This window comes from Apus apus, chromosome 2 (assembly GCF_020740795.1).
Source record: "Apus apus isolate bApuApu2 chromosome 2, bApuApu2.pri.cur, whole genome shotgun sequence".
NCBI classification, from domain to species: domain Eukaryota; kingdom Metazoa; phylum Chordata; class Aves; order Apodiformes; family Apodidae; genus Apus; species Apus apus.
Window position 1 is genome coordinate 36310413 of NC_067283.1, and position 19561 is coordinate 36329973.

The following is a 19561-nucleotide window of genomic DNA, read 5'->3' on the forward strand; positions in this document are numbered from 1 at the left end:
GTCTGGAAACCAAAACTTCAGTACAAACATATTTAATTTCTAGTACATTAAATATCTCAATAAACACTACACAGATTAAGATGTACATAAATATTTCTTCGGATGTGCATAGTGATTGGGTTTTTTTTCCATTAACAGGAACACAACATACCAGATAAAATAAGTAGTTCAATAATTTCTGCATCTCCCAGATAGGCAGCAGCATGTAAAGGGGTCCTTTTCTCATTATCCTGCGATAAGAGGGGGGAAAAAAGGTTTTATTTAAAGTAAAAAGTATGTTTTAGCATTCTGTATGAGTTATGAAAAAACAACACTGCATAAAAGTGCATCTTCCAAATATTGTACATTTTATATTGTAGAAAACAATTATTCTAAAGATGTTAGCCACATTTACTAAGACAAGCATGCTTCTCCCTAAGGAACATTTAATACCTACATAGTCAACAAGTGTTTTCCTGATATACACAGATTGACAGATGTTTGTCACTTCCTGACATTAACCCATCAGATAGAAATCACTATTCACTTGTCTCCACAGACATTAACTTGAGGGTGTCCTACACAGTTAAAAATGGTGCGTCATCTTCATATACAGCAATTAGTGAAAAACATTTTCTTTGGAAAGTTTAAGGTCAGCTTAAGCAGTTACTTTTTTAAAAGAAAATAGAAGAGCAGCTAGAACAAGTAGGAGCAATAATATTGAAATCCAATTTAAACTTTTTTTTTTTCTGTAGATAAGCAAAGAGAAGGAAGAGGTGTGATTTATTTTGCAGAAAACACTCCAGCGGATGCAATAAGACCCAGCACTTTCGGTTAGTTTGGCTGATCTAAGGTCCTTATGAAGGTACAAGAGAACTTAGCCATACACAATATATAACAATCATGAGTCACTTCTGAAAGACTAACAAAAAATATTTCTCAACTTCTTCAGGATCAATGCCAATTTTCCTGCACCAGTTTATACCTTACACAGAAAAATAAGATCACTTTCACATCACAGTGAGTGACAAGAAATGAGCAAGAATCAACCAGTTTGCTCTTCCAGAGAAGGCTGCTGAGAAATCAGAAAACAGACAGACCATCAGTCAGAATCCTGGTTCTGGCCTAAGCTGCTCTTAGATGTCTAGACCTTTTAAGTAGAGTTTCAAATACGCCAGAGGTGAAGGATCAAGATTATAAGCAGCAAGACTTTTAAAACTGCAAGACGTTTCTATTAATTAAATTGTTGTGTCACTACTGTGGTAAAATTCATGCATGTTTTAACTGTAATTTTATTGTGAAAAGCATTCCTCTCCCTTGCTCAAATAAGCTTATTCAGTGAGTCCTTACTTAAGAACTAGAAACACACAAGAAGAAAATTTAAGTTCAAGGCAGGAGATATATGATAGCAAAACTAGAGACCCAAGAAATCACTTCTAAAACATGACAGTTTCAGAACATAGAACATTCAACCTCCCCCAAGACACACAACCCCCTGCACCCCAAACAAATTAAAACTCCCTGTTTAGTCCCTGATCATAAAAAGCCAAACTTACACGGTCACCATCATATCAATGCTGCCCAATGTAATTTTTTTAATTACACACAAGTAATTCAAAATTGAGCAACGCAAACCTGATGTCAATGCACCCTGGATAAGGAATCAATACCACTTATTTATTGTTAGCATCACATAATGCCTCACATTACCAATTACTTGATAGTATGTGTCAATTGCAGTTTACATATTTATGACAAAAAAGATAGCCCTTGGCACTGAGAAATTGTCATCTAGGGGAAAAAAAAATATTAAAAAAGACAGACAGGAAGCACACAGAAAAAAAGTAATACACATATTCTACTTGCCTCCTCAGCCCAAAGGCAGTAAAGAACAGCCAGCAATGACAATCAGGTTTCTTTTCTTCAGTCTGGAGGACCAGAGCTACTATAGCTAGCTAATATTTTGCAACCTCATTTAAGCCTTTTTGATAATGCTAAAGGAACTATAACCTACAGTTTAATGAAAATAGAAAAACACGTATATTATACTGTTTGCAATTTTATTGTAGAATCGGAGAAAATAAGATGGGCCATGAGTACCTCCTGTACAGACAACATTCACTCAGGAACACAAGGTAAAAAAATGTATTCCCCACTTAAAGGCAAAACTCGTTCTTAAAAAAAAAAAATCATATTTGTTGTGCTCTTCGTTTAGTCTTGGTTTGGGTTTTCTTATTTTTGTCTTTGTTTTTAAATCTTTTTAGTGACATAAGTCATGCAAGTAACCAATCTGATAGAACCAATAAGAAAACTTCCAATAAAATGGTGGAGAAAAATAAGCTGTTTGTACAGAGAAATCACAGAATCACTAAACCTCAAATATATTTTCCTGAAACGTTGATGGTCCACACTTCTGACAAATTAAAGCCATGTTTCCAAATATCCAACCTCTACTAACAGAAACCGTTGAGCATCTTGAAACCACCAAGATACAAACACAAAAGCAGCTCAAACACAAGCAACGTTTCCATCCCAGCACTCCTATGTTTCCACACTGTGCGTTTCCAGTCATGCAAATATTTCAGTTTTGCTGAAATTAAACTGACAGCTGAAAAATAGTCAAACTCCCAGTTATGCAGCAGGGAGTACAAACTGAGAGGGTATGTATGCAGAGGGCTGGTGGAAATTTCCCTGCTCTACAGCGCCAGGGCAGCCCTGCTGGGATGCTCACAGCTTGTCATCTTCTGGGTCAACTCCAGAGCTTGGTATTTCAACAATCCCAAGCTCCAGGGTCTCTACTGACCACAAGTATTCTGCATGCTGAGGGTGCTTTGGCAGACACCCCGAGGTTTTTTTTCCCAGTTTCACAGCTGGCACTTTTTGATGCTTCCAAACAATTTTTTTAACTTTTCCGTGAGAAAGTTTTCTGTTTAGTATATAAAAAACCTGCTTTTCACAACTACTTACAAAAGCAGAAATACTGCATTCAGCAAGCTCTCATCAATATGCAGAAGTCTTTGCTTCCATTAAAAGAAATTCTAACTTTGTTCCATCTGAAGTCTAACATCTTATTGGTAACTTTTAATAAATGAAATGAGTAAAAATAAGAAGAATTCTGTATTTTAAATGCTATTAAAATATTGCTATACAGATCAACTACTTTGTATTTAAAAATAGTAATCATTTGATGAACAAATTCCAACTGGAAATACTGCATAAAAATCATTATAGTAAACAACACTAACAAAGCTTTCAGTTTTAATGAGCAACTTTGGAAGCAGACATTCTGCAGCTCTGGTGTACATCTATACGTGTATACCTGTATCATACTAATACAAGTACTGGCCCTAGTGGCATTCCTTTAACTTGATAAATTTGAGTGACACTAAAAGAAACATTTCCAAGACGTCTGTGTAACATTGATTTCTATGTTTCTTCTAGACTGTGTCATGACACGAGAAATGCATAGGAGAAGGCCTTATGATCCCCTTAAAACCAAATTTGGAATGAAGTGACTGGGATAGCGCTGCTCTGAGCTTCTTCATAATGCCCTAGACTTTAGCAAACCTAGAAGCAGGGGGATGCCACCTTCTGTTTCATTTTACCTTAAGCATATGCTTTACCTGTTTCGTTGGTTGTTTCATGGATCAAAATTTCTAAAGTGGACAAATCTAAGGCTAATTTAAACACACAGAATTCAAATGTATGGACCCTTTTAGAGGTAACAATTTATTCCTTGTTTGGGTTCTATCTCAGCAATTGATTCAGAATAACTACATACAACTACAAAGTTTAAAGGAGCTAGATGCCTTAAAGGCACAGAGGTCTCCCCCAGTGTGAAGTCCCAATGCTACACTTTTGAGTCACTAGCACATTGAATTTTATTTTCAGATTTTGCTACAGTTTCTTCAATTATCATTTGATAAGACAGAAAAACTATCTACCCTACTTTTTTTTGTTTGTTTGTTCCTCCAAGCAGAAAAGAACGTATCTAAATATTTGGCTTTTACATTCCAACTTTAAACTTCATACAAGTTTAGCTTAGGAACATAATTCTCTAATTGAGGCTACTAAGTCTTTGGAAGTATGTTCAACTACAAAGCAGTATCTTAAAAACACACAACTAGAACTTGAAAATTAGTTGTATTATTGTCACCTGAAAGCAGAAGAAAAATATTAAGTATTAGGCTTTTAAAACTTGTAAATCTGTGACAAGTTAATTTCATATCCCCACTCTGAGTGTAATCAATACATTGTTTCTTTGAGTTTTTCTCCAGTATTTCTTATTTCTCAAAACTTCACATTGTCAAAAAATTAATACAGTTCTAATATTGGGCGACTATGTTTAGAAGTAGCCCTCAGTTTTCTCACCATATTTCCTATTTAAGATTTTAATATGCAGCTCCAATACAATGAGCAAGCCTAACAAGCCACAATAATAGGCTTTTGTATGCTTCCAAACAGGAGGAAAGTATGCCATTAACCATAAAAGTAATACATACTACACAGCTAACCAGAAAGTATCCTTTGAAGCCAGATGATAGGTCCATCAGAGATGAAATGACTAGATTTGTCATAATGACTCCATTAGTTTATTGAACTAATGCTCATGCTACTATATAAACACTTGTACTGCATTTGAATGAAACAGTTTTTTAAACCCCAGTATTAAACTTCCACTAGTGAGCCTTTATCATTACACATCGCATGTCAGGACATACCCTCTTCATGTCATCTATCAGGACAGAATCACAAAAACTAAGAAGGAAATTTTCTCCTCTGGAGACCTTGTTTTGTAGGAGAATAGAAACAACAAGGGTCACTTCAGCCGTAATCTGCCAGACTCCAGTGTTGTTTCCAGTTAAGATCCAGTTAAGTACCAATTTACCAGTGCATGCCCTTTGACTTGATTCTAGGTAACAGTAATAAAAACTGTTACACTGTGAATTAAATAACTAAATCATTTATTCGTGAATGACACCCTATCTTTTGGAGACAGGTAAGTCGGTAGAGAACTACAACCTGGAAAAGGTCACAAGAGCACCATTTTAGAAAGAAAAACAAAAGTTTATCCAAACATATAAATGTCACTCTTGCTCAAGAGCACAAGCTCACAATTCTCTGAACTGCCACAAAAAAACAAGGAAACAAAAAATCCCCAAACAACCAATATTAAAAAAAATTCCAATATCCAGGCAATTTTTAGTGGATCTACGCTGATACACAAAGCAACCAGAAAGTACAGTATTTCTAGGATGTTTGAAAAAAGAGCATTAGCTACATAATTGCAAAGGAAACAGTAGCACTCCTCTCCGAAATTTGATTTTCCAAACCAAAAATCAAACACTCAGCAACTGCAAATGGAAAAACCACAGACCTGGTCAGGTTTTGAACATGGGCATATTTAAGAAACAGGATGGAAGTTTAAATTGTGAATGGGCAAAAGAAGGAGGAACCCATGCTAACTGAATGGTATGCAAAACTACAGAAATAGACAATTCTGATTATATCACTAATGGCAGTGATAAAAGACTAATAAATTGGGCTATAAAAACTTTTGAGCTATTTCCACCGTGAAAAAGAATGAAGAACAGAATGAACACTGGGTAGGAAACCTCCTTCTCTGGGACAATGAGGTATCTGCCACAGTGAGAGCTTTTGGGGAAAAAAGTATCACAGACACATCCTGAAGTGCAGAGGTTTAGAGTCTTTAACAATGGTGACCAAATGTAATGCAATCAATAACAGGACAGTTGCTGTTTTTTTACCAAATCACAAACTTTAATGTCCATAGCAACTTTGGGAAGTGTAATTTTGAATGCAAGCTAGTACTACACTACAAAAAAAGACTGGCAAAAAAGTAACTGAAGTTCAGAGCAATTCATACTGTTAAATAATATTATTCTGGAAATCCTTTCATCTAATTAACTCTTCAAATGCTAGTTGTCTTACATCACAAGCATTAAGAACTAAATACTGTTCACGTGTAATTGACTGAAGTCCTGTCCACTTAAAACAGTGACTTCAAAAGAAAGACACAAGATAAAAAAAAGTGAGTCACATTTTGTGCAAGGAACAACTATTGAGCTTCAAATTAATCTAAGATTATGAAGGCTGGACCCCACAGCCAGCTAAACTCTCAGAACAAGAGTAAACATTTTTCATTTAAAGATGTACACTAAAAAAAAAAAAAAATCTAAGTTATTTTGATGTGATTTTAATTCATGAGCATGCCTTGTTTTCAAAAAGGCCTTTCTGAAATACTAAATCTTCAAAAATATGATGTTTTACTAAGAAAACAGGCAACAATTTGTAGAACGCAGAATTCTTTTTTCACTTGGTTTATGGAAGACCTTTATTTTCGTCTGCCAACAAGTTTTACAAGTTACCTTACTCCTAAAGGTCAAAAATTATCAATAACAACACAGGATGACAGCATCTGAAGCATTTTGGTAGACATTGCATCCTTATTTCTCATAATTAAAGAGGTAAACAGCAAGAAGACTTTTTTATGTATGTCTCTTGAAATACTTGACTATGTTTTGAAACAATCAAACGTATGTGTAGTTTTTCACTTCCAAGTAATTAATCTCAAAACCCTCTCCTCTATTTTTTTTTTTTTTTTAAAGTACTGTTAGAGTCCTTTTGGAAATAGATCTTTTTGTATGCTTTAACCTTTACGTTCCTTGCAAATTTTGCAATGTTGCTCTTACTGTTACAACTCTCTCTAGTTAGATTTTTTTTTTTTAACTCAGGTATAGAACAAGCACAGCTTTTAAGAAAAACTAAACCTAAGTCTCTATCCTATTAAAACGTCTATGTAACTGCTTTTGCCCAAATTATAAAAGCTAGGATTGTTCATGAGTAAACTCAAACATCCATTTCAATATCGGATAAGGACTTGAATAACTGAGCAGGTTTTGTGAGCTGATCCCTTTCACTGGAAGTTCCAACATCAAGAATTTGGTCCCATTTATCACTAATAAAAGCTACTGAATTCTTGCCCAATACATGGAACAAATAAAGAGCTATTCTCTACACTTTGGTAGGAGCAACTTGATCTCACAGTACAGCTGAGACATTTTGGATTTATTTTCCTTCTTTTAACTCAGGAATTGAAACAGAGCAACTTATAGGGCCAAGACTATTTGTTACTGTACTAGAACAGGGGAACAGGGACACTAACAGCAAAAAAAACCATAATTAAAATTAAAACACACTCACCCACAAATATTTACAGCATTCAAAACTATGCTCTACTTAAAAACCAGAGAGAATAACATCTCATTCAAAAACATGTTCTCTTGGCTTTCCCCTTTGCAAATGCCAAGTATATGATTTCTAATCTGAACCTTTACCTGCTATGTACGGCAGAAAAAAAACCCAGCTCTTAATCACAACACAGCTGCTGATAAGAAAAAAAATATAAATAACTCTGAAAATATTTTGTAAGAAAATACAGCAGTATGTGAAAACGATGGACTTTCCATAACGAGAGCAGAGTGATGTAGAGCACATTACGTAACCCAGCCGGGGCTCGCAGAGTGAGCTGAATCAGGGACAGTGCCTGCCTCGTCTTACCCTGTCATCTATCTGTAATATTTGAGGACACGAACAAGAAAATATGCCAAGAGAGAAAAACAGTACAATACAGGCTCTGTTTATGCTCCAGTGAAAGATCACACCACACTAGGTAAGGTATGCACATCTCCATCCCAGTTTAAATCCACCACATTATGTTCAGGCCAATGACACTTTTGTCTAGAGAAGCCGGGGTTTCTGCCTTTTCCATTGCAAAGGCTAGTGCTAAAATGACAGCCCTGTACATGTCTGATGCAAATCAGGTATCCATGTCATGAATGCATTGTCCTGGTGACAGGAAAAGATGAGGTTTTCAGTTTGTGTGTTCAAAGTGTTAGCACCTCTTCTTGGAGCAAGCTAGAATATAAATAGCTTCATAAAGTAAGGTCATTTAGCTGCAAAACACAAAGTCCTTCTGTTAAGAGACCCCTGCACTATTCTGAACACTTGACTCAAAGTAGCATACAATACAATCTACATGAATACAGAGACAAATTGTTAGGCAAGTCTTGCAGAATGTATCTGTTCTGAAGAATGGGGAGTCAAAAAACTCCTCCACCCTCTAAGTGTCTGCAACAGAAAACCAGAAGCCTCCAAATCTATCAGAAAAGAAACCCTACATAAAACCTCTAGTAGTTAGGATCAAAAGTCCTCCAAAAGTACTGCTAATCTTAGGATCCAAGTATTTTATCTGCACTATTCTTTAGGCTAAGTGGATGGCAGATAAGCTTAAAAGCTAACTGTCATTATAGAAAGAGCTAGAAGCAATTAAAGCAAGACATTTGCACTCCTTTGAGACAGTAAGTCAGCATCATGTAATTTATTTGTAAGTTACCATAATTACATATACCCATATGCATATAACTAGTATTTCATGCAAATAAAAATGGAAGTGGAATTAATATTCAGGAAGGATGAGAATAAAGTAGGACTTTAATAAAGACTGAGAAGAAAACAGAATTCCACTGGTTTTGTAGATATGGGATACAATTCCCTACAGTATGTAACTAAATTTGAGTGTAGCCTGTGTACAACGGCCAAACAATATGAAGGAAATGATGGTTTTACTCATAGTGCGTTAGATATTCCACAGTAGTTATGTAAAATAACTTAAATCACTTGCAAAGTGAAGAAAGTTCTCTTATTGAAAGTTATGTTGTGTGTGCATGAAGAGTTTTCACCCAGAAAATTTACTGCAAATAAATAGTAAACTCAAATCCTATCTTCCTCTTACCAGCAATGCATCTTTAAGGACTGTGTCGATGATGGAGTTAACGCACATCAAGTCTACTGAGCTTTTTTCTTCTCTCTGCTCTTTCAGTGGGGATGTTCTGTTCTCAAATACCAATCCATTTTGTGACAGGCACAGCAACTGCCAGCAGTAACCCCAGTAAGCTCTAACTATTCAAGACCTTGCTTCTAACTTGTTTTGTAAAAGCAGCAGGAAATGTAAAACTTCATTTGCACTTTGAAGGTTACAATCTTAAGTAATAATCACTAAAAGTAACACAGCAAATCAGACATGATCTACAAAATCTTTATCACTAAGAATCACACTGGAGACTCAAATGCAAAATTCTTGAAACACATTTAAATTTTACATAATTATTCATGGTTCTCTACATCAGTGCCAATTTGAAATGTTTAAGAAGTAACAATGACTGAAAGAAAACCTGCCTGTCAAATGCCCAATTACTCTAAAACAAATTCAGTGTACAACCAATATAGTAAAAACACTTCCATGCGGACATCCAAGCTTGTTTGCCCAGTTGAGCAAACAGTATAACCCATATTAGCATAGTGCTAGGTGAGCTTACAAGACCTAATGAGAAGGTTATATTAGCCTGAGTAGCACACCACACCGATATTAATTCTTACTAAGTCTCTAAAGAATATTTCTCATTGCCCATACAAGGCTGCACCATGCCATGTAAACCTATTCTTCTTTTTAGAGAGTCCTACCCTTTTGCAAAGGTAACTTTTTGAGAGCTACCATCCACAGAATACACTGTACCAAGTAGCAATTTGCTGTATTAGTCAGATTATCCCTTAACTCTGTTGAAGGTTTATGTGTATCACTCTAGCAAGAGTGATAATTTGCACAGGCTAAACACAGTGTTACTGACGTGAAGCAAGGAATTCTTTTCCTCTTTAGACTGGTAAGGTTCTCTCATTAACAGTTTTGATTCTGAAGAAAAAAATGCCTCATTATATGATTTGATTTTAAAACATTCTGTATCTGTTTCTGTACCAGAAGAGGAACTCAAAGCCATTTGGGCACACTTTATATGGAGGCTGAAAAACATGATTCACTCTCTAAACCACTAAAAAGGAAGTAAGATATCTGATTATTCATTACAGATGACATACTTGAAAAACATTCCACACTAATTAAAGGAAATCCACAACTATGAAGCTAAGTAACAGTTAAGTAACTGCTGTATTATGGATTTTAATCTTCTTTGAGTAGCTGGTGGATACTCTTTACAATATATAACTTGCAGCAAGTTTCCACAACACTCGTAAGAATTAGGTCTCCAAAGCTCTCTCTTCTGTATTCAGTGGGGCTTCAGATGCACAGATCAAACAGCCTCATATCAGATCCTTTAGAAGTGAAAGAAGCTGTCCTATAGGAAAAGCTTCCCTGCAGCAAAGTTTCTTATATCCCTTCTGATACATAAGATGAATATTCACATTTTTATGAGCTGACTTAATTCTTTACCGAAATAACCCCTGGACATTTCCGTACGGTGGTGCTAAACTCTATCTACTCCCTTAAGCACCTCATTAAAACTTGAGCATGCTTGGTAGAAAGATGTTTAAAAGCTAACTTTGTATCTTGTTAGTAAAACACCACATGTATTTGCCTGTCCTATTCACATAATGTCCTTCTAAACCCCAAATCCTAGACCTTCTTGCACACAATATACTTCAGAAAAATCATGCATGTCTGTCAGTTCCGAGCAGGAAGAACCTGCTCCTGTCTGCACAGAACCACAAATGCTCTTCCAAAAAATAGATTCTTCACAGAATTTTACTGCTACTCTTCAGATGTAAAGAAATTTCAATGAAATAAACACTGTATAAAGCAGGAGAGTCTCATAATCTCATCAGGATGGTCACACAGGAAACTGAGGTTCCTGCTTGTGGTGGAAACTCTTAAGAAATTTTTGTACAGAAACTATCTAGAAGCAGAAAGCAATACAGTATGTTGACATGCATACTGGACAACAGCCCAAGCAAAAGTTTAAAGAGAAAAAAAATCATGCTCTCATTCTACAGCTATATTTTATTAGAAGTTCATGGGCAAAGAAGAGAGACATGAGTGCTACCTTTACTCTCCAAGATTACATACTATTTTCTTATCTCCCATATGTACAAAAACTGTATTTACATATGCCTCATGCAAAAGAAAAACATACCAAATTGAATAAAGCCATGACATATTTTAAATGCCTTTATCTAATTACAAAACCTCTTATAATTCTTATTAAAGTCTGCTCTAAGAAACAGGTTGACCTGCTCCCTGTAAGGTCTCACTGCTCCCCACCTACCCAGCACAAGATTTCTCAGACCCCCTGCTCTAGCACCTGTGCTGGGTTCCAGGCAGAGGCTGCTGGGCAGGAGCTGCTGCACTGACTCAAGGACTGTGTTCCTCAGTGGTGGATTGTTGCTGGAGGGACTATCATTATTAGTATTTGCTTACACAGATATGCTTTATTTTCTCTTCGACCTCCTACAGTGATTTCAAGAGACTGTTCTGACTGACAATTCACTATATGCTTGCTGTCATTAGCATTAGATATCACATTTTAAAAAAATTATACATATATATATATATACACATTTTATGTAGCTTGCATGTGTATATATTCAGGCACACACACACATGTGTTTTCTCCATATACAGTATATAGTTCCTACTTGCAGGAAAACTCACAGCATGTCACTGTGCTTAACAATTAAAGGATGAAATGGAATTAACTAGTATCAAGCTTGAAGGTATAACTCATCCTGTACTCTCATGATATTGAAAAGTCTTTCAAAATCACAAACAACTGCAATTTTATCCCCCAAAACTGCTACACTCTAAACTGGAAATAAAAACAAATTACAGATTACAAATAATGTTCAATCAAGCAGAAACCTTTCTAGTACTTGGTGTAGAACTGGGTCTGCAGAAAAAACCCAGTCACCCCAAAGTACAATGCACAAGCTTAAGTATGAAGATGAAAGCCAAGATACCATACCTTCATTACCTGTTTTGTCCATTTAACCTCCTTCAGGACCTTTGCTGACCAATACCAGTATTTTAATTTAAATGCTATTGGTTGTTCAGGTCAGCAGGATTTAAAGGCTTTTGCTCTGGAATGTTACTCAAGAGGTAGGAAAAAACTGTCCTTAGGGTTCCTCAATTTTGCTTTACATGGAAATCATTACGTTAAAATAATAGGATGAGTGGTTATGTGAAAAAAAGCATCACAAAGACTCTTTCTTGGTTTTTAAACTGTGCTTTGATTTGCATTATTAATTCCTAACTTACTAGGATACTTGAGACTCTCAATCTAATTCTCCTCGTACCCTGACATAATGTTGGATGCGAAATTCGAGACTTCTCACTAGACTAACAAGACAAATTTCCTCCTCTTTCAGTCTATGCAATAAACTGCAGAGTAAAATAAATATAAAAAGAGGTAACGAAGCAAGACATCATACCTTACATACATAGAACGACATCCAGCAACATTTTCCTAGTATGCAAATAACACAAGAAGTTATGCAAACCCACATTTGGCAGAACTGGGAAGGGAGCCCACACCTCTACTGCAACAGTCATCCATGCACCAATCCTTTCGCTCAAAACAACTAAGACAGTTACGTACATTTAGCTCTCCTATTGGTACCTAGCAAACTGGTGCTACTGGATGAAATTCTTTGCCAGTCCCAGGAACAAAGCTTGGGATTTATGGGCAATGCTTCATGGCTATGTATTACAGGTGGAGAACAGAGAGGGCAGACAAGATTAGTTGGTTCTTTGCTTTTGTTTTATTTTTTCTTTTTTCCCCCACAATACTAGCGTAGGTGAGCTTTTCATTTCTTTTCTGCTTACCTACTTTAGAAAAGAACCATTACATTGAGAGCTGTCCTGGATGGCCAGTAGTCCAGAACAGAAAGTATACAGATAACCTTGATTGCTGAGTCCTCAGTACAGTATGTGGAATTTAATTTTCCCCATCTTATTTTTTGCATTGTGGGAAAAACCCCACTAGTTTACACAATAAACAGCTTTAAAATACTATTTTAATCTCACAAAGCACAATATAAGTGGCAATATATAGGTGTTTCATCTTTAAGTCACTTACCACATATGCCAACATGACTACTTTAAACGTAAGCAGGGAGCACTTTTGAACACTGGGAGAGATCTATGTGATTTTGGGATTCCTCCAAAATAGTGCTTGTTTGACTTTAGCATGAGAAGAACAAGGGGCATTCTGACACCAGTTCCAGAAAGGATCAGCTGTTTTATCCCCTTGACTAAGATCGAGTGCAATCAGGTTGTAAGAATTTCATATTCGGTTACCTAAAGTATCACTTTTCATGGCAAGAAATATCACTCTAATAGGTCTAGGGGGAGGAAAAATTGTTCTGATTTTGAACAATCATTTCAACAGTCAGATCCACAGCCTTTAAATCATTTTGATGGTAAGCTGGTAATTCGTCCTCAAAATTATATTCTTAACAAATAGTTGAGATTAAATATTCTACTTAAATGATCTTTTAAAGTGAACATGCATAAGAAAAGTTATGGTTACAAACACAAATAGCAGTTTGCACCAGTAATAGTCCTTCAAATGTTAAAAAACCCAAACAAATCCTGATTCATAAAAGTCAATGCTGAAATAATTTACTTAGCTAAAACTAACTGCTGAGAAGTACATAAAATTCAAACAAGCCATACTAATCCAATCAACAAGAGCAGGAAATATTGAGGATGCCCACTAACTAATAAAGAGATATTAACTGTGTCAATTATCACACTGATAAGATTTTCCTTACTGACAAGTCTCTAAAGCTCAGGATGGTACCAAGAAATAATAAGGTTTTTTTTTAACCTATATATATACATACACACACACGTACACACACACAGAGCATAGCAAGAACCATGCATGTAACAGAAATTGTATCAGGCTTGACATACGCGATGCATGTGAAACAAGCAGATATAGTTTCTCAGGCTTTCTAGAGGAAGGGGAGGGAGAAGCAACCCCTTCCTCTCCATTTTTGCCATTAATTGGAGCCTCAAGAGAGTTCACCTTCCAAACAACACATTTGATCAAGGTTCCTGTAGAACAGTTTTGTCAATAAAAGTGCTGCATACTTTCAACTCGCAGAGAAGGTAAGCCTTTTTGAACAACAGCTTAAGCAGCTAGGGACATGCTCAGTTTGCTCCTTGTTCACAAAAGATTAAAACTGCAGAGTGGAATACAATACATAGTTTCTAAATCTAGACTGAGCCTGTGACTCAAGAAGGCTGGTGTGGCATGAACAATCTTCTTCCTGAAAAAGCCCATTTGCTATCAAGTACATCATCTTACAGTCACACACAGCAACTCATGTTATGAAAGGCCACCCATCTCAGAATCTTTCCAAATAAAACACTGTGGTAGAAGGCATAATTTGTTTTAGGAATAATGCTATAATACAGCCCAACCCAAGTGCAATCTTCAGATATGATCATAATATCAAACAGTCACCACAGCCTAGCTTTGGAAAGCCAAGTACACAGAATCAATTAAATTTGCTTTTAATGAGTCTTAAGCCAATTACAATCAATATTAAAGATAACACACCCTGAAAGTAAAAATATAAATTAAGCTGGATGATAATAGAAAGAAAAATAACCAAACACATTTCATCAAGACACTAATAACTTCCCCAGATGAATGTCACTATCACAGCAAAGACCTACAACAGCTCTATCTTCAGTTCCCTTCTGGGCTAAGTTAATTTGTAGAATCCTGCTAGGTCTCCAGTTACAGTGTCCAACCCAGGGGAAGGGAGGAAGAAAGGAATCTCAACTAATAGAATACCAACTGCAAAACAAATAGTTGCTCTAGAGAGAGGCAAAAGATTCTGCAGAGGCATTGGAGGGAATGACTCTGGAATCCAAACAAACGTACTGAAGCACTTGGAGAGCAAAGTGGAAAAAAATCCAGAATATACACCAGTCTAATACCATCCACAATGGTCAAAACAGTTTATCATGATCCTTGTCTTTATAAGGAAATATATATAACCACTTAATTTTCTTCACTTTTCCCCTCCTCTCCACACCAATTTATAACTAAGGGGACAACTTTGGAAGCAGACTATGAAGTAATCTATTACTTCCAACCAAGTACATACAGCAAATGAAAAACCCGATGAAGACAAAACAAACACAAAGACACACAAAAAAAGTCACTAGGCAGTTTACTTCATTTCTACCTAACAATTGGAGAATTTATGTGCTCATTTAGTCCCAATAAACAATGTTTCAAGGAATACATGTGAATGTAATATTAAATACTGCAGTAGGACTAGGACTTGTTGTGGTAGGAAGGAATGAATGGTCATGTGTGATAAGCATCTGACTATGCTAAAGAATGTGGCTGTGAAGAAATAGTGCATTTCCTCTGGATAGATTCTAAACACACCTTGGCTGGTACTAGCCTAAGATGCACACACATTGTCTTAAAAGGAGATGTATCCACAGAAATGAATAAAAAATGTAAGATGTAAAATGTAAAACAAACTCAGATTTTTAGTGTTCTACCTACAATATTTTTCTTCCTGGCATTCTAAGGTAGCTCTCTTCAATGACATCAAACAATTATAGGCTTTCCTATTGAAGCACCTCTGCTGAGTTTGTATTTATGGGCAACTCCTTGCCAAAACATCAGACAGAACAAAAACCGAAACCAAACTACTACCACATTCATATTGAAATCTAGCAGAGGCTTTTGTAATACATTATTTAAATAAAAGCAGAAAGATATTAACTTGCTTGCAGGCACTATAGCTATGAACACTAAACCTGACTTCCACATGGAGGAATATAAATGAAAAAAACAACAGACATTAGCTTTTAGAAATAAAAATGGCAATGTGACCAGCATGTAAATATTAAGAGACAGGAAGGATACACAGCTAATGCTTTCATAACTAAACAGAAGATTAAGTCTTTTTATTTATATAATCCATCATACAATCTTGCTTAAGAACATGCAAAACTACTCAAAAAAGGAGAAGAAAAAGTGCAACCTCACCAAATAAAAGTTAAGATTTTACAGGAAGTTTACTTATACAGGACTCCACTCCAAACCCCTCAAGACTATGGGAGGGTTCCCTTAAACTTCAGCTGGCATTGACTGCAGAATGCTTTTACATGTCAAAATACGCATGCCAAACTAAATATTTGCTTTTGGTTTACACCTTCCAAGGTGAAAGTTGAAACAATTATGATGATCGTACACTGGCCACTATGTAGCACCTCTTAGCCTTTGATTTTTTAGCATCCCCCTTGTTGTGATGCATTTGGAGGAGAAACAGCTACATACATTCCCATAGTGTTAAGCCCTAAATGGTTGGTCAGTCTGCTTTAAGAACCAATCAAATTTTCTAATGTACAGATTTTATGCTGTATTATCTTATAGAGTGTCAAACATGCATATTAGAATTTTAATAGAAAACACATACAGTCACTGCATGCTGTTAAAAATTCTGAATTTCACCCAACAAAATTAATTTCATTTCAGTGTCATTTTTAAGTCTGCAGTGTCTGGGTTCACAGCACCACAACTAGGACATGTAAACACAATTTCTCATTTTTACCTACCTACTGAAACAGCAGACTATTTTCTTATAGTTGTCTAATGTATACTATATGGTGCATTTAATTTAAAAAATAATCAAGTCTACACAGCATCACACTTAACCAGTCTAACTTTCTAAAAAGTCTGATGCAACTGTAGAAAAAAAACTTTTCTGTCACTCAAGCACTGCCAAACTAACATTTGAAAGGAATATAGAATTAGGTCTTAACTATCAACACAAATCTACAAAGTTACACTCCTCCTTCCCAGAATAAAGTGCATGTATAGGCTTTACTTCGCCTACAAAAATTAAAATTTATTCAAAGCTAATGATGCTTGCTTTTACCTGAAAATTAACATCTTCTTTCTTAAATATCAGTGCTCGAACTTCATCAGGATCTCCATTAAATATAGCTTGAACCAATGGTGGCTGAAATGAAGAAAAAACACACCTTAAAATATAATTCCATTTTAACTTTTAGTGATACACATAAGGATATTTGATACACGACACAAACACAATGACAAAGTACAACATCCCAGGCACTGAAATACAGAAACCAGCAACAGTATTTAGAATTGAAGAAATTCCAAGTTTTAAAAACCTCAAACACACAAGCATACTGTAAGTCAATTAAATATAAAAAAAAAGGGCCCAGAAGACTAGCTTACAACAGCTTAAGAGAGAACTCCTCATAATAAAATCAGGGCTGTTGTACATGCTGCAAATACAACATAAGCAAAAAACCCCTCTTATATTAGCAAGTGACTAAAGTTACTGGAAGTTTTTCACCTGTTTAGAGTGGGAAAGAGAACTGAATCACAAACATGGTTAACAAATTCACACTCACACACATCTATTACTAAATATAGCAGGACTTCTTACTGAGAAAAGCTGCTGAGGTATGCCAAGAAGTTTTAAGTCAGTAACATGACAAAATAAGTAAATTTAAAGCAATAAAAGCACAGTTGCTAGTGTTGATAATTTCCAGAAAGTGGTAACTTGAATCTAACAGTTACATCAAGGTTATGACTTAAGTTATTTTTTATTTTAGCTTATAATTACTCTTGCTTTATGTACACTATATACTGAATCAGGTCTCAAAATAAACACATCATATTACTGCAATACAAAGATTATATCACTTCCTAAAGTGGTACGGCATAAACGCACCACTGAGGAATGAGGAGCGGAGCAGGAATAAAACATTTACTTCAAATACAGTTTACCAAACCCTCCAGAAATCCTCTATTATACAAGAGCTGAGATCTGTTATAGCTGCATCATAAATAAAGTTACATGAAAAAAAATGAGCCCTTGCAAACACTAATCCTAGAATGAAGTTTCAGCTTTTCCCCCCTTTAGTACAGGCATTTTTTTACCACCTTGTCTTGTTGCAAGATTAAGCATATTCATGTTAATCTTAGGAAAATTACTACTGGTATTAGCAATGGTATTATAAGCAGAAAATATGCTGACAACCAGCATGCCTTACCAGCACGTTTGCAGGGGGTGGTGGACGTAAAGATACATTTTCCTGAGGTAATTTGGAAATAAATGTAGGAGAATCATCTTCCACCTCCTCCAAAACAACAATACAGACTCGACTCATTCGATCCGTTTGAGGAAGCAAAAGCAAACAAAAAAATGCCAGCAACAACGTATTTGGAACCAGACCACAGATACCGCAATGGGGACCATAGAGGAAATACTTTCACCTGTTCCCACGCACCCTCACAATCTTGTGAGCACTATGGCTGGTGCGTTAGCATTTAAAAAAGGACATTCCAGTCTCCCTTTACACTTCATTTTTCAGATTTAAACACCCTGAGATGCTCAAAACAATGATGAAAAAAAGTTGTTATTTAAAAAAAATAAATTCCCTAGGCATCTAAACTACAATAACGAAACTGTGGAATAGCTGACAAAAATATCCCAAGATCCAGTTCCATCCAAACAGCACTCTCTGTCACACACAGCTGTCCAGTCACAAGCAAATTTGTCTTTGTTAATGTCACAACTTCTACGTCGTCCTTCTATCCCCACAGTGAAATCATTGTTGCAGAAGACACGACACCATCCTGTTGAGGACAGAACAAGGAACAATTGCCCCGAGAGAGACAGCCACAGCTATACGCAAACTCCTGCAAGGTCAGTTTTAAATCACCCGTCACAGGCTTTCTGGTGACTGAAAATAAACGCGCCTTCTGATCATCCTGTCATTCTACAGCTTCCTTTCTCAATGTCAAAACCAGCCCAGACAGAAAAACACATCTTGTTTCCAGCAGTTACTCAGAACCTGCTTAGAGGAAAATAATTCTTTCCCATGCAAGAAAAATATCTGCAGCGTACAGCACGGCGGCAGTACATTTACATGCAATGAGTCAGACCACAGGGACAATGAACTCCTTGAATAATATTGCTGTTTGAATCCAGCCTCCCCAGACACAGCAACGCAGACGGGGTTACTCCATCGGGAACAAGCAATGCGGAGCGTTCGTTTTCCCTTCGCCAGGCAGTAGCTCAGGCTTCTCCATCAGGGAAGGCGTTAAGCAGAAATACAGTGGAGGAAGAATGCTTCAGCAAAACAAGCTAGCTACTGCACACAAAAGCTCAAATTACTGCCTTAGACCTCTTCTGCAGAAGCAGTTCATCACTCAAGTGTTTCTTTTGATCACCATGTGAATGCAGTTCCCATGATAGTCTTCATTCAGAAAGAAGAGGAAAGGAGGAGGGGGGGGGGAAATAATCAGACTCCGTACATCTTCTCTGAGCCAACTTCTTTATCCGAACATCTGTCACTGTGCCAACCCGATTCTCCTCTTCAGCTAGAGCTTCTGCTTATCAGGTTCTTTGCCTCGACAAATTAAGTTACACAATCAGCAGATAACCTTGCAAAGCTTAAAAAAAGCCAGGGTGTCCGAGCCGGTCACTAAAAGCCCATCGGAGCAGAGCAGAAACCACTGCCACGGCAGCATTCCCACTGAGCGGCAGGCTGGCGAGCAGCAACTGCAGCCTGGCAGGATGAAATGCCGAGTAATGCTCACATGTCACACTTACCAGAGAGCCCCACCACTGCTCCCACTGCAACTTCCTCTGGCACAAAAAACCCAAAAAAAAAGCAGCACTTTTTTTGGGA

General features: G+C 36.5%; 1 protein-coding gene across 3 annotated transcripts in view; it reads right to left on the reverse strand.

Moving 5' to 3' along the window:
* ANKRD28 (ankyrin repeat domain 28) overlaps nucleotides 1-19561 on the reverse strand; it is a 119902-nt gene that overhangs the window by 58894 nt on the left and 41447 nt on the right. For 2 of the 3 annotated variants that reach the window (XM_051610940.1, XM_051610938.1), the window contains exons 2-3: nucleotides 16768-16851; nucleotides 152-230 (exon numbers count right to left, since the gene is read on the reverse strand). In XM_051610940.1, coding sequence (XP_051466900.1) covers nucleotides 152-230; nucleotides 16768-16781 — 93 coding nt within the window. In that variant the 5' untranslated portion in view covers nucleotides 16782-16851. Of the gene's footprint in view, nucleotides 1-151; nucleotides 231-16767; nucleotides 16852-17917; nucleotides 19425-19561 lie in introns of those variants that run through there. The other variant, XM_051610937.1, reaches the window with a different exon arrangement.